This window comes from Cebus imitator, unplaced genomic scaffold (genome assembly GCF_001604975.1).
Source record: "Cebus imitator isolate Cc_AM_T3 unplaced genomic scaffold, Cebus_imitator-1.0 Scaffold78, whole genome shotgun sequence".
NCBI classification, from domain to species: Eukaryota; Metazoa; Chordata; class Mammalia; order Primates; family Cebidae; genus Cebus; species Cebus imitator.
In genome coordinates, this window is record NW_016107393.1 from 966,821 (window position 1) to 982,979 (window position 16,159).

General features: G+C 34.2%; 2 protein-coding genes across 4 annotated transcripts in view; one reads left to right on the top strand and one right to left on the bottom strand.

The window, feature by feature from the left end:
- Nucleotides 1–16,159, top strand: part of AGPS (alkylglycerone phosphate synthase) — a 139,405-nt gene that overhangs the window by 27,328 nt on the left and 95,918 nt on the right. For all 3 annotated transcript variants that reach the window (XM_017532649.2, XM_037740023.1, XM_017532651.2), the window contains exons 3-7: nt 5,491–5,581; nt 7,613–7,733; nt 7,828–7,902; nt 12,188–12,259; nt 13,581–13,660. In XM_017532649.2, coding sequence (XP_017388138.1) covers nt 5,491–5,581; nt 7,613–7,733; nt 7,828–7,902; nt 12,188–12,259; nt 13,581–13,660 — 439 coding nt within the window. The remainder of the gene's footprint in view (nt 1–5,490; nt 5,582–7,612; nt 7,734–7,827; nt 7,903–12,187; nt 12,260–13,580; nt 13,661–16,159) is intronic.
- On the bottom strand, nt 1,690–2,699 carry LOC108307326 (heterogeneous nuclear ribonucleoprotein A1-like). The gene has a single exon (XM_017532655.2). It carries the CDS (start codon nt 2,655–2,657, stop codon nt 1,695–1,697), a length of 963 nt encoding a protein of 320 aa, XP_017388144.1. The 5' UTR covers nt 2,658–2,699; the 3' UTR covers nt 1,690–1,694.

Sequence of the window (16,159 nt, forward strand, 5' to 3'; positions counted from 1 at the left end):
AATTTACCACTCTTATTCAAGTGTGGATGAATTGATTCCTCCTGGGTTTAAGCAATATAAGGCAATAATCTGGAGCTCATTCTATAGATTTCTTTTTTCCTTCAACTTTTAGGCTCTGGGGTATATGTGCAGGATGTGCAGGTTTGTTACATAGGTAAATGTGTACCACAGTGGTCTGGGGTCTTCAGGAGATCTCCTGATCCACAGGTTACAAACAACCATGGGAGAAGTGTGGTTTCCTGGGTGGGGTTGCACAATCTCTCACTGCTCCCCTTGGCCTGGGGTTGCACAATCTCTCACTGCTCCCCTTGGCCTGGGGTTGGGGTCCTTTGGCTCTGTGCTCTCTCAGTTGGACCATCGCCCCACCCTGCTTTTCCTTGTTCTCTGTGGGTCCAACTGTCTGCCTAGTCAGTCCCAGTGTGAGAACCTGGATATTTCAGTTGAAGGTGCTGAATTCACTTGCCATTTCATTCTGCTCTATGAGAGCTGTGGACCACAGCTGCTTCTAATCAGCCATCTCAGTCCCTCTAGATTTCTATAACCTAAAATTTTTTGGAAAATGTCATTATTTTTGACTTTATGGGTATTATACATTAATTTGGTACTTACATATCACAAGTTAATATATAAATGAAGAATTTGAGTTTCTCTTTTTGGTGGCATAATTTTTTTTTTCAAGAGAATTAAATCATTTATTGATTACACATGATAATGGATGATATACAAGCTTCATTCCCATCTATAATTTTATCTGGTACCATTATTCAATTTAGATATATTGCATAGGATGTGCCAACAATCATCTTTATAACCAATAATTCCATGATTTTGCTTGGGTAATCCCTTTTAATCGTGAACTTCAGGTCACAACAGTAACTATTAGTTCAACTGCACCAAGGTTTCTGAAGACAATGGCTTCTCCACCCAAGCAGTTGTATATAAATTCCAAATAGAAAGTGGCATCACCCTGAAGAAATTCTAACTTCACGCTGTTGGAGAAATTTACCAAGATGGCTTCAGAGTAGACTAACTTTACACAGCACATTAAAAAAAAAAGACATTTATTCAGCGTCACGATCAGACAATTACATTTATCAATCAACAGCATGGGTGCAAAAAAGAAAAAGAAAAAAAACCCTTTGTTGGAGGCCGGGCGCGGTGGCTCAAGCCTGTAATCCCAGCACTTTGGGAGGCCGAGGCGGGTGGATCACGAGGTCAAGAGATCGAGATCATCCTGGTCAACATGGTGAAACCCCGTCTCTACTAAAAATACAAAAAATTAGCTGGGCATGGTGGCGCGTGCCTGTAATCCCAGCTACTCAGGAGGCTGAGGCAGGAGAATTGCCTGAACCCAGGAGGCGGAGGTTGCGGTGAGCCGAGATCGCGCCATTGCACTCCAGCCTGGGTAACAAGAGCGAAACTCTGCCCAAAAAAAAAAAACAAAAAAAACCCTTTGTTGGAAAGCTTTACACTTTCCACAGAACAGAAACTAAAATAACCTGTTATACGATTAGTCACAAATACAGTCCTCGAGTTTTTTGCCCATACACATGAGTATTTGTCTAAATCATGCCTCCTTTGTAGCAGCTAGGCCCTGCCATCACTGTGTTTGGCTGAGTTCACAAATCTCTTGTAACCTATAGCTTCCCTGTCACTTCTCTGGCTCTCCTCTCCTGCTAAGCTTTGTTGCCTCATTAAAATCTTCTGCCACTGCCATAGCTACTGCTGCCACTGGAACCGCCATAGCCACCTTGGTTTCGTGGTTTGGCAAAGTATTGGCCGCCACCACCATAGGGGCTAGAGCCTCTGCCTCCAAAGTTTCCTCCCTTCATGGGTCCAAAATTTGAAGACTGATTGTTGTAACCGCCAAAATCATTGTAGCTTCCACCACCTCCAAAATTGCCTCCATCATTACCAAATACATTATAGCCATCCCCACTGCCACCATATCCACCACCACCACGGCTGCCACCAAAGCCACCACGACCACTGAAGTTTCCTCCACGACCAAAGTTGTCATTCCCACCGAAACCACCTCCACGACCACCACCAAAGTTTCCAGAACCACTTCGACCTCTTTGGCTGGATGAAGCACTAGCCATCTCTTGCTTTGACAGGGCTTTCCTAACTTCACGGTTGTGGCCATTCACAGTATGGTATTTCTGAATGACAATCTTATCCACGGAGTCATGGTCATCAAAGGTTACAAAGGCAAAGCCCCTTTTCTTGCCATTGCCTCTGTCAGTCATGATTTCAGTCACTTCAATTTTTCCATACTGTTCAAAATAATCTCTTAGGTGATGTTCTTCAGTGTCTTCTTTAATGTCACCAACGAATATTTTTTTCACAGTTAAGTGGGCACCTGGTCTTTGAGAATCTTCTCTTGAGACAGCTCTCTTTGGTTCCACAACTCTTCCATCCACTTTGTGTGACCTTGCATTCATGGCTGCATCCACCTCCTCCACAGTTGCATACGTGACGAACCCAAAGCCCCTGGAGCGTTTGGTGTTTGGATCTCTCATTACCACACAGTCTGTGAACATTCCCCTTTGCTCAAAACGGCTCCTCAGGCTCTCATTGGTTGTTTCAAAGCTCAACTCTCCAATGAAGAGCTTCCTCAGCTGTTCCAGCTCTTTAGGAGGCTCTGACTTAGACATGGTCGCAGGGAGAAGAGAGACTTTAACGATGCTTCTTCGGCGGTGTCCACGGGCAGACGGTGGCATAATTTTTTATTGAAGCTTTATCTGATATGAAAAGGCTGTTAAATTGCTTAGCAATTGTGGAACTCACCCTGAGGCTAGATGATTGTATATACTAATATTTTTGTTCCTCCTTATGTGCTGCCCCAGAGTGAGAGTCACTTTTTCTTTAGTCATTGTCAGTCCTGATGTGCACTTTCCTCTTGGGTAACTTTTGTCTACAGAATTTTTTTCTTTCCATGTAGAATGATTTCATTGGCCTTGGAAACTTGTTCTGGTTCTGTATCTTCTACAGTATAGCCTATTTCAGTCCTGTGGGAAAGTGATAAATTGATCTCACCTTATATTTTACAACTAAAGCCATTTAATGTTCTCACACTAATCTTCAGTCATGGGAAAGGGAAAGATTCATTCAGTAGTCACCGTGATTCAACAATTGGTATAGGTGCTTAGCTTTCCCTTTATCACATCCCTGGTTAAAGTTTCATGTTCTCTGCCCATGTGTTCATCCCACAAATTAAATGTTGCTGCAGCTTTGACTAAGCTAGGTTGTTTGCTTCTTAAGAATAGGAGTCATAATACCAATTCCATGTATTCTGCAATGCTAAGTACAGTCTTATGAGTGTTGAATAAATCCAAATTATTTTACTGTAATAGTCAAGTCATTCTACAGCTGTTTCTTAGATTAAATAACTGATTCCTTTAACTTTTCTTGTGTTTCTTTTTCATCATTTACTTTTTGACTCCAACATTTCCAGTTTTACTTTATGATATTTTATATGGGACTTTTTGGAACCCTTGGCAGTATGCTAGGCTTTATGATTATACATCAGGCTTTCTTTATTGTTTTGTAAATACTGAGATATTAGATGCAAGAAAAAGTAAAATTTAAAAGCTTACGTTTGAAACATGGAATTTTTTTTGAGTTAAGTTTTTTGCTGGAATTGTAGATAATGAGGCAAAATCATAAATCCTGGAATTATATATAGTGAAGCAAAGTCTTCAGTTCAAAGTTCTACCAAACAAGATATTTCTTCAAGGTCTCAAATATTGTGCATTCAGATATAAAGACTTTATTTTATATATAAAGACTTTATTTTAGTGATAGAAGGTAGTTTTGAATTTTATACATGATAGTAACACTAACTATGTATCTGTAGTTTCAATTACCTTGAAGGTGGTCAACTTTTTATTTTATGGGAATACCTGAGACTGCGTAATTAATAAAGAATAGAGGTTTATTTGGCTGATGGTTTTACAGGCTGTGCAAGAAGCATGGCATCAGGGCCTGCTTCTGGTGAGGACCTCAAGCTGCTTCCACTCATGCAGAAGGGGAAGGAGAGCTGGTATGTGCTGAGATCATATGGCTAGAGTGGAAGCAAGAGAGAGAGAGAGTATAGGGAGGTACTAGGCTCTTTAAAAACAAACAGTTCTTGTGGGAACCAGCAGAACTCACTCACACTTCTTCCCCTCCCCCCAGGGCATTAATCTATTCATAAAGATCTACCTCCATGACCCAAACACTTCCCACTAGGGGATCAAATTTCAACTGAGGTCTGGAGGGTCTGGGATCCAAACTATAGGACTCCTTTTTAAGAGAGTGAAAGGATAAATCACAGAGTAAGAGAAAATGTCTAATACGTATATCTTTTATTTTATAAATATATAAAGAATTCTTACATGTTATTGAGAAAACAATAACCCAGGAGCAAAATGAGCAAAAGATTTGAACTGACTTTCAAAACAGAGGATATCCAAATGGACAATAGATATATGAATAAATGCTCAGTATCATAAGTACTCAGTAAAATTCAAATTAAATTTGTAATGAGATGCCAATAGAATGTCTCAGAGTTTCAGTTATAGAATTTCTATTGTGTTCTTTTTTTATATAGTTTTTTATTTCTCTGCTAAGTTTTTTTTTTTTAATACTCACTGAGAGCACACTTTCTATTTTGTCCATTGGCATAGTTACAATAGCTGCTTTAAAACTCTGTACTACTTCCAGTATCTTGGGTCATTTTGGGGTCAGTCATCATTAATTGTCATTTTTCTTAATTATGAGTCATACTTAGCAGTTTGTTCTTGTCTAGTAATATTGGAAATGTATTTTGGACATTGTACATGATATGATATAGGAAGTCAGGATTCTGTTTTATTCTTCTGAAGAGACCTGTAAGCAATTAACTTGATTGATCTCAAACTCTAAATTCTGTCCCCTCATGGTAAGCAGCTGTATTGTCTGTTTAGTTTTTTTAAGCTTAACTGGGCTGCCTAGAATATTCCAATATATATTCTGTACATGTCATTCAGAGTCAGCCAGGCATTTGGAGAGAGCTGATACATAGGTTCCTCTTTGACTCTCTTCTTTCTGTGATTTCCTGGTATGCTTTCCAGATGCAGCATTTACCCCAAACACTGCACTCTGGTTCTTTAAACCAGGAAGACGGTAAATTTTCAACATTTTTATTACCTTCTGAGGCACCAGCTACGGCCTGCCAGAGGGGTAAAACTTATGTAAAAAACAAAACAAAACTGGGAACTTATGAACTTATATAGTATTTTTTCCTTTTTTCAAGTATCACTCTTCTCCCCTGTTTTGACTGCTTTTGGTCTGCCTTCAGATAGCTGGGTTTTGTTTGTTTTGTTTTTGTTCAGAGTTTATGTGAACAAAACATGTGAAAGGGTTGGTTTGATAAGAGCTGCTTGACCATCACTAGAAGCAGAATTTAAGCTTTAAATGTAAATGAAGATACTTTGCTCTAATATTTTTACTTTCTTTGTACCTTAGGTACCCTCTTAGTGGCATGGGTTTACCAACTTTTAAAGAATGGATCCAAAATACCCTTGGAGTAAATGTGGAGCACAAAACTACCTCTAAAGTAAGTAAACAAAAATTATTACTAACACATTTAACTGTGTTTTTAAAACCCAAATTAGTTTGATTTATTTTTGTAATTTGTTATATTGGATTTAATGCAACTGTCATGTTTTTTGTTATAAAGCCTATTAATTACATTGGCCTTATTAGGTTGTTAGGGGCAGTTATTCAGTGTCACAGATCTAGACTCTAGTCTCAGAATTTATCTAAGATTTATCTGGAAAATTTTTTTCCTTTCGGAGCCTTGGTTATTTTTAGAATTGGGAGTAATAACTATTCTGCCTCTCACAAGGTAGTAGTAAAGTACAAATTATTAACTTCCTTAAGAGTGTTTTGTTACAGAAATATAAGTTGCTGTTATTTTTAGATTATTTAATAGGCTGACCATAATCTAGTGTTAATAGAGAATAATTTAGAATAAAAATGTAAAGTCACATTTAATATTAGGACTTTTAAAATATTTGAAGAATTATAAAAAGTAAAAATTCGATTAAGATATAAGCAATTGAGGATTTTAGTTTGTTCATATAGTTTCACTTTTCTGAAAGTGGAATTAGGAAACTTTGTATGTATATGAAACTAATGAAATATTTAGCATTTATTTTTGTTGTGTTTTAATTTAATTATTATATATTATGTATTTATTATTTTTGTTGTGTTTTTATTTATTTTTGTTGTGTTATTATTTTGCTGTATCATAGTATTCTGCATGTCTCTGTAACTGGATATAAGTTCTCTAAGTACAGGGGCTATGTCTTATACAATATTCCCCACTGTATACAACATGTTATTAAGTGGTATAGGTATTCAGTGAGTACTCTCTGGGTTTATTTTAACATTTACAGTTATTTTATTTTAGTTAATAAGTTAGCCTGAACAACTAATTTTACCCCTCCGTGGTCATCTTTTTACCTTTCCTAGAGGTCTCTTTTTTTATCTCTTAAATTTTCTCTCTCGCTCTCTCAACTATTTGCAATTATTTGTTTTTGACATTGATACAATCCCCATACCATAGTTAGAAATTTCACCAGTTTTTGAGTCCTTTTCAATTCTTAATAACTTAAAACTTTAATATATTTTGTTGGAGTTCTTTTAGTTATTTTCTTCTCCTATGGGATAAGTTTCATGAGGTCAAAATATTTTTTTCTGTTTAACTCACTCTAAGGCCTTGAAGAGTGTCTAGTTTATGGCAGGTACTCAATAAGTATTTATTATGTAGTACCTTAATAAGAGATTAAGAGTATATGGAAGTATCATTTTTTCTTTGTATATTCTTATACTTCCTTTTTTCCAAGTACTGTATGATAGCTTCCCTACCACCTCCCTCCCCTAGTAGCAGATTTTACTTGGCTAGCCATTTATAGACCTCTTCCTGTATTCTAGGTATGCTATTAGGTGCTTTTCAAAAAAATTATCACATTTAACCTGCCTTCCTTATAATAGCCCTATACATTTGGTGCTAATAATCTAATTTAACAGACAAAGAAACCAAGGCTCACAGAAGTTGGGTGACATGCCCAATGTCTCATAGTTTTAACTTTGAAGTCGAAGATTAGATTTCAAGTTACTTGTTAGGTGAAATTGAATATCAACTTTATAATTATGTTGTAAGTTTTAAAGCAGCTCTATAAAAATGGATTTATTACTTATTTTGAGGCTTTCTGTTCATCATTTTAAAAGTGCAGTTGAAGAATAAGAAATGCTAAATTTTATTGACAGGTGTAAGTGTAGATAGTGCAAAAGTCAAGTAACTTTCTCCTAGTCTCCATAATGTGAAATGGAATATTTGATACTTTGCTATCTTCCCCATTGAGTGCAATCTTTGGAAATGAATGCGATTAGTCAGAGAATTTGTAATTTGTTACTCTCATAAAGCTGATTTCTGTGTATGCTATTTAGTATTTTCCTATGCTTCAGCCTTACCTTAGGAATGTTTTAAAGAAGTCTACATTTTGTAGTCATTCTCTCTAACAGAAGTACCCAAAATTCATTTTTCTAAAAATAAGTCAAAGAAACCAATTTTACTTTCTAGGCATCCTTAAATCCTAGTGATACACCTCCTTCTGTTGTAAATGAAGATTTTCTTCATGACCTTAGAGAAACTAATATTTCATATTCACAAGAGGCAGATGATCGAGTATTTAGAGCTCATGGTAAGTTACTTTATATTAGCCCTATTTATTTTTAACAAAAATTTTCTATAATTTAAGATGCTTTTGTGTTTTTCTTTTTAAAACCACAAAACAGGTCATTGTCTTCATGAGATATTTTTGCTCAGGGAAGGAATGTTTGAACGAATTCCTGATATAGTTTTATGGCCAAGTAAGTTTTCCTTTCTTTGTATCGTTAATTTAGTATTGCTAAATTTTAAGTAAATTTAGTACTTTTTGGCATGTGAGTTGTAAAAAAATATAAATTGCTATGTTTTTAAGAGTTTACAATTGCCTTGAAGCTCGTTTTTGACCTGGTTGTTCTGAACTATTGGTTTTAACAATTCATTTTGTTATTGATAATTAAATCATCATTTTAAATGTAAATAATCATATTGAGAAGTCAGTAGAAAAATGTATTTTTGGTTTATTTGGAAGTTTCATGAAATTAGTGTCAGTGATACATTCAGATATATAGAATTATTAATATAATTGAATACTGCAAACTAATATTAGTAATAATTTGTTGATATCAGCTTGTAAACTTTAAAAAGCCTGGTGAAATGATGAAACAAGTTTTATGTATTATGTATATACATACTGTGTTTGAAATGAATAATTAAATTTTGAGTAATTATTAGGATTTGGCGTGGGATAGAGGATGGATGAGCTTTCTGTTGTAATTTTCCTCTTAGTGAGGAGTAGGTAACATATTTATAAATCTGAGGGGTTTTTTACCCATCTCTTTTAGCAGATAATTTAAAGCAGAACAGGTGTATTGTTCCTTGCTGTCCATTATTGCATTTTTTAAAGAGTTCTATTGATTTTTGATTATTTTTCTCTTCATATCTTCCTTTTCAGGGTGTATATTCTATTTTTTAATAAATTGACTCATTCATGGACTCTCAGTTCTTAAATGAGGTCCTTCTACTTTGGAGGGACTACCTTAGGGAAAAATTATACTTCAATGTGGGGGCAAGAAGCAGGTGAGATACACAGGAGGAAAATCCAAGAGCATATGTAGCAGAGATGAAACTACTTTCCTGATACTTGTATATTCTTCCATGCATTTGGAATATTTATGAAATAAGTCTTTTGTCTCTATTAGTTTAGTATAGAAATTTAACTGTTCCTGAGGAAAAGATACTCTCCAATAGAAGAAATATTTTTGTTTTGCCTGCTTGTTTTTTTAGTAGCTTAAGGTTACTTCGTTGACAAGATTTAGAGGTTTATTCCATTTGTTACTGGAAAACATGAAAGCAAAATTTATCAATTTTTACCTCCCACAAGAAACCTAATAGACCATCCTTTGATTTATCTTGATAAGAACTTTTACGTATACCTTACGTATACGTATAGATATTTTCTTCATGTCTTTCAATATTAAAATACTGAAAGAGCTGGGCTTGGCGGTGTATGCCTATAGTCCCTGTTACTCAGAATGATGATGCAGGTGGATCACTTGCCCAGAGTTCGAGTCTAGCCTGGACTAGTGAGTCCCTCATCTCTTAAACAAAAACAAAAACAGAATAGCACAGTGGAAGTATCTTTTATTTTAAGAAATCCAAATATTCTCAAAAGCCCAGATGTAGTAAACAGTCAATATTTCACAAAAATTTCTTTGCTTTATAAAATCTTTCCCATTTTACTAGTTCCCTAGCACCTTTGCTCTTCCACTTTTTTCCATCCCAATTTCCAAGTCAGTTCCTTTTCAGTGTATATCTAGGTTTTTGTGAAACTGTAAGGGTTTTCATGCCTCATGTTTCTTGCTTCTTTAAGCCTGCCATACACACTTGGGAGATTAATTCAGTAATCCTTTTGCCAACTCCTTCCATACTTCAGGAATCAGTATGAATGGTATATTCCTGGCTGAATCAAGTTTATAATTTTATTCTGTTGAATATTCTAGTATAATGACTTCTTGGAAATAGTTTCCCAACAAGGTATTAAGTCACTGAAGTCTTTATTTAATTTTAATGTAAATTTCCTACTGGTGATGAAATTCAAGTTTTTCTTTGCAGAAGGGTGAGTTTTGAGACAATGAAGAAATTTGAGGCAATGTGGTATTCCCTAGAGTAGATGTGGGTGTCTCATCTTGTAGTATATATATATATATATATATATTATATATATATAAAATATATTTTATATATATATATTTTATATATTTATATATATATTATATATATATAAAATATATTATATATATATTTTATATATATATAATATATATATATTTATATATATATATATGTATATATATATATAAAACTAGGAAATCTATTGTAGTTGTCTTCAAGACTGGCTCTGATCTGAATCAGAATTCTGTGTGTTGCTTAGGATGCTTAGAGCTTGTTTAAGAGTAAGGGCAATTACTCCACTTACTAAATTTAGTATTTATGCATTATTTTCAATGGCTTAAATAGCAGAACTTTAGGACTGTGAAAATACAGGCTAGGTACTTGAGGATAAGCAGTGAATAAAACAAAAATCCCTGTTCTTAAGTGCCATACAGTTTACTGAGTGGAAACAGATAATCCACAAATAAAAATGTAACATTGGATAGTGTTTAGTGCTGTAAAGAAAAGCAGAGCATCTAAGAGGGTAGTGTGAACAAGGATGGTAGTGGGATGGGGGTGCAGTTTCAGATAACATAGTTAAGGAAGGTTTTTGATTAGGTGACATTCCTAGAAGGTAATTTTGCCTTGTTGAAGATTTTTTAATAGACATCTTTGGGTGTTTTATGAATTATTAATTAATGAGTATTCTATTTAGTAAATTTACCACAGATAGCAAGCTTTATAAGCTTAATACAAAAGCTTGAAAACAGATATTTGTTAAAAATTGGAATGATACAAATGACATGTTTTCTTAGCTTTACACAAACCTTGGACAAGATAATTGTAACTTTTATAGAACAGTATTTTTGCTTTTATAAATGGATATTCATTTGTTTTCCTCAGCATTCTTATTACCTACTAAGTCCCTAGGCTCTTAGCAGCTAATACTGGAGTTTTGCATAGTTTTCTTGTCTCCCGTCTCATTCCTCCTTGCCATCTCTCTATCAGGAGGTTGATTTTCCTAAAACAATCTCTTTGCCATCTTGTTCCCCTCCTTAAGAATCTCCACTAATGTCCTATTGCCAGTCAGGTTGAGTCTTAGCACCTCTTGCTTGGCATTTAAAATCTTCCAGTCAGGTTTTTGTTACTTATACAATTTTTACAAGGATAAAGAGAACTCTTTAGCTCTGTACAGAGGAAAGGAATTTGTGTGCAGTTTATTTTGTACAATATTGTAAACATTTGTTTAAACAATAAATCATCAATGGTGCTAAAATTAGTAGGTGAAAGTATGATGAGAAACAGGGTATTTTATGTAGTCTAAGATATGTAAATACCGTGTCACCAAGTTTTCCCACTATAAGGATACTGTGTTTCTTGTTGATATTACTAGATATTAATTTAACTAATTTAAACAATACCTATTCTGCTTTAGAAATTACTTTTTAACCTGTATATTTATTGGAGAGAATTTTCTTTTTCAAAAGCGGAATATGAATATACCCTATATAAACCTTTTGAGATTGGCATAGGAATGGTAATGAGACTCCCAACAATTCCAGAATTGTTTAAATTAATACCTGTGAATTTCAAATTAATGCCTGTGAATTTCAACAAGAAATTTGAACCATTTCAATTTGAAGAAATTTCAATAAGGTATTAATTTGAACAATTAATACCTATTAATTTCAATAAGAAACAGTATCCTTATAGTGGAGAAACCTAGTGACACAGTCTAACCAAATGATGTATTTATAAGTTAACATTACTGGAAGTGAGACATGTAAATATTGTGTACCTCTAGATGTAATGCACTGAGAAAGATACAACATCACTTCTGTGGAAGTATTCCTAAAATATATAACCTGAACTTAATTATGAGGAAACATCTACAAACCCAAATTGAGGGATATTCTGTGAAATAGCTGACCATTGTTCTTCAAAACTGTCATGGTTATGATGACTGTTTTTAAAGAAGACACAAGGCAACTAAATGTAGGTTGTAAATTTTGGTTTGATTCTGGTCCAGAAAAGAAGACATTAGTGGGACAATTGGAAGTATTTGAATAAGGTCTGTAGATTAGTTTATTGTATTATATCAGTGTTGATTGCTTAGTTTTGATAATTGGACTGTAGCTGTATAAGATGTTAATATTTGGGGATGTGAGATGAAGGAAAACTTTTGTACTATTTTTACAACTTTTTTGTAAGTCAAATTATTTCAAAATGAAAAGTTAAAAGAGTAAAGTGTTTTAATACTCAGCTAACTAATTGTGTTAATGAGTGAATAAATGAAGGAAAAGTTTAGAAAAAGAATTTCACAGGTTCTTATTTGGCAAGGTTATCAGATTTTATTCATGCCCCTGTAATTAATTTATTTTCCCTTTTTTTCAACAGCATGCCATGATGATGTAGTTAAGATTGTGAATCTAGCATGCAAATATAACCTTTGTATCATACCAATTGGTGGTAGGTATTGTGCTTTTTAAATTTTAATATGTAAATTTGTTACATTTAAAATGTTTGTATTTTAAGTATTTGCATCACCTTACCGAAAACAAAATTATTGTAATTATGATGTGGTTATTCTCAAAAATTGACTTATGATACTCATTTGTGTTCTAAGTAGGATTCCTTAAACTGTTTGAGATATGGTATACCTTCATTCATGGCTTTTCCCTCTGTGGGTCCTAGTTGAAGCTGTGATTTAATGCCTAATAAGAAAATGTTTCTGCTTTAGTAATTACTTTTTGATCTGTTTATTTATGGAGAGAATTTTCTTTTTCAAAAGCTAAATATAAATATGTCCTATATAAACCTTTGAGATTGGCATAGGAATGGTAATGAGACTCCCAACAATTCCAGAAGCTCCATATTCCCTCTTCAGCTGATGCTTTTTGTTGAATGCATGTAAAAAAGGCACTAAAATGCCATTTATTATGAAATATTTTTCTAATTCCAAATGACTGTGGCAAGCAAATAGTGGTTACTGATCACAGGCATCATGTTATTAACTGACAGTTCATGATCTCACTTTGTAAAATTAAGCTGAACCTTACAGATTAACAGCCCCTATACTTCTTGTGGAAGGTAACTTCCACATGTTTTCTTTCATACAGAACATAGGGTAGGATCAGTCAAGAATTTATTCTGATATATGGTGATTTAGATCTGGTTAAGAACAGAGAACGTTGTATTATTCTTTAATGATATCAAGAAAGCATTTTTCCTTTGACAATAAATGTTAACATATATTTAAGTACTTCTATGTATTATTCTATATTAAAATCACTTTTTCACCCAAGAACATCTAAATTTGTTTTTAAATATCTCATAATCTAGACATTTTAAGCTTGTTTCTATTAAAATGATAAATGAATGTTGTAATTGTGGTAGAAAGGAAGTAACCATGTCTCTAGTTGTATAGGATGGGTCTTTTTTCTTTTAAGCTACCTCTCCATGGTAATTATCAGCTTAGAACTTTTCTAATCATGTTTTTGGAGTTCCCCAAATTGCTAGGGGCGTCACTTGAGTGTGGCATGTCCAAGGGATGGAGACATAAGCCCATTGCTTTCAGTTTCTTAATATTGCTTTATTTTGGCACACAGCATAAAATAAAGGTGAGTTTGTTTTTAGTGTGTTAGCATTTGCAAATTGTATTTTGCAAAGTAGTAATAGGTATCACTTTTCTAGCGGGCCTATCTGTATACTTGAGATGAGGGATTTCCCCTAGAAATATAGCTAAAAACAGAATATTTAAACATAAAGTTGTTGTTTCCTATTTTGGCAGGAGGAACAAGTGTTTCATATGGCCTGATGTGTCCTGCAGATGAGACAAGAACAATTATTTCTTTGGACACTTCACAAATGGTATCTAATAATTTGAGATTTATTTAAAACATTGTCTTTATCGGCTCCACTTTAATTGTCATTAAAAAAGAATCTAGCCCCTGGGCGCTGTGGATCACACTTGTAATCCCAGCACTTTGGGAGGCTAAGGTGGACAGATCACTTGAGGTCAGGAGTTCGAGGTCAGCCTGGCCAATGTAGCAAAACCTCATCTCAACTAGAAATACAAAAATTAGCTGGGTGTGGTGGCGTGTGCCTGTAATCCCAGCTACTCCGAGGCTGAGACATGAGACTCTCTTGAACCTGAGAGGCGGAGGTTGGAGTGAGCCAAGATCACACCACTCTACTCCAGCCTGGGTGACAAAAATAGAAATAAAATAAAAGAATCTAATATCTATTTTGTTTTAAATGGGTTTCATCATTACATTTTACCCTTGTATTCAGTTCTCTAAAAGGTAGGTTTCCTTTTACCCTCAGGTATATATCTTGATGCTATTTTACCAAATTTAAATTTTTTTTCAAACACCTAAGTAAAGAGAATAGTATATCCATTTTCTAGATTAAACAGTTATTAACGTTTTATCATACTTGCTTTATCTGTGTTTTTTTCCTAGTAGTTTTAGAGCAAATTCTAATACAATGCTGCTTTAAACCTAAATATTTCTGTATAATCTCTTTTAAAAAGGACATTTCTCACATAACTACTTTATTATTATCACTCCTGGCAAAAACAAAAGTAATTCTTTATGTTATTTAGTAGTTAGTCATCATTCAATTTTCAATATTAAAAAAGCCTGTTTTATAGATCATTTGTTCAAATGGGGATCCAGATAAGGCTCATATTAGCTTTCTATCGTAGCTCTTAAGTCTCACTTTATGTAAAAGCCTCCTCTTACTCTCTGTTTTTTTTTTCTTTTGCATGTTCCAGACTTTTAAAGAAATAAGGCTATTTGTAGTATAGAATGTCATATTTTGAATTTGTCTGTTACTGCTTCTTGTCATTTAACTCTTTGTCTAAGCCCTGTATGTCCACTAAATTCGAAGTTCCACATAAAGTCTAGTTAGATTCAGGCATTGCCTTTTTTTTTTTTTTTTTTTTTTTTTTTTTTAACAGCAAGAACACCTCATAGATTATAATGTGCTTTTAAAAAAATGTCACATAACATCACTAGAGGTGTGTAATAGCTGATTGTCCCACTTTTAATGATGCTAACATTGATAAAGTTGAGATGGTGAACACTTATTTTATTGCAAAGTTCCCTATCAACCTGTCTCCTTATCCCAGATTTTAAGAAAAGGCAATTTATGTCCTCAGAAGATAGCTGAAGAATAGCTTATTCTGGAATGTTAACATGGATTGGGTAATATATATGGGATGTAATAGGGTAGCCTATATGTTTTCTTTAGGTTTTTCTGTGAATGAAGTTTTTTTCTGACACTTCTAATTTCCTTTTTCTACCAAAAGATATGTTTGAACTCTTGGTAGTTACAAGGTATATATTTAGAATGAGTATGTAATTGCCTCAAGAGCCAGTCTGTTGGTGGAGAAGACATATATATATATATATATATGGTACCATCAGATTAATACATTCTTTGTCTTTTCATTCTGCAATTTAATAATATTGTATTTTATTTAGCTGCCAAAGGACCAAAAGCCTGATTATACCATAGCTGTATTGAAGGTACTATTGTTGGCCAGGCATGGTGGCTCATGCCTGTAATCCCAGCACTTTGGGAAGCCGAGGCAGGTAGATTATCTGAGGCCAGGGGTTCTAGACCAGCCTGGCCAACATGGTGAAAACCTGTCCCTACTAAAAAGACAAAAATTAGCTGGACGTGGTGGCACGTGTCTATAATCCCAGCTACTCAGGTGGTTGAGGCAGGAGAATTACTTGAACCCAGGAGGCAGAGGTTGCAGTGAGCCAAGATCACGCCACTGCACTCTAGCCTAGGTGACAGAGCAATACTCTGTCTCAAAAAAAAAAAATAATAATAATAATAAAGGAAAAAAATTACTTTTATCTTATAGTGAGAGTATAATTATAATGAGTTTTATGTAACATTAAACAAAAAATGCATTCACATACATCATCTTATTTAATGTTTTCACAGCCTTATGAATTAAGGAGTGCAGTTATTTGTATGTGTTCAGATTTGGAATTTAGGCAGCAACTGCTATTTTTGTATTGTCTGTTGTGCTCTTTTTAAATTATTATTAAGTGGACTTATCTGTATTAGTTATTGCCATGAAATTGAACATATGAAAGTAGAAAGAAAGCTTCCCTGGGATCCAGAAGAGGGTCCTGTATGTTACTTGATTGCTCACCAGATAGAAAGGGGAAAGAAGTCTGTTCTGAATAGTAGAAAGTAATTCATGAAAATTCATATATGTATATGAGTTAGATCCAATAGGAATGCCAAATAACATTTTTTATTGGCAGTCACACATTTGGTAAGTTGAGCCAGATGAAATTTAGTTCCTTCTTTTGAGCCTGAGGCAGGGATATGCTTTGTTTT

Coding starts and splice junctions, on each gene's coding strand:
- LOC108307326 (XM_017532655.2), bottom strand. CDS start 2,657: ATGTCTAAGTCAGAGCCTCCTAAAGAGCTGGAACAGCTGAGGAAGCTC.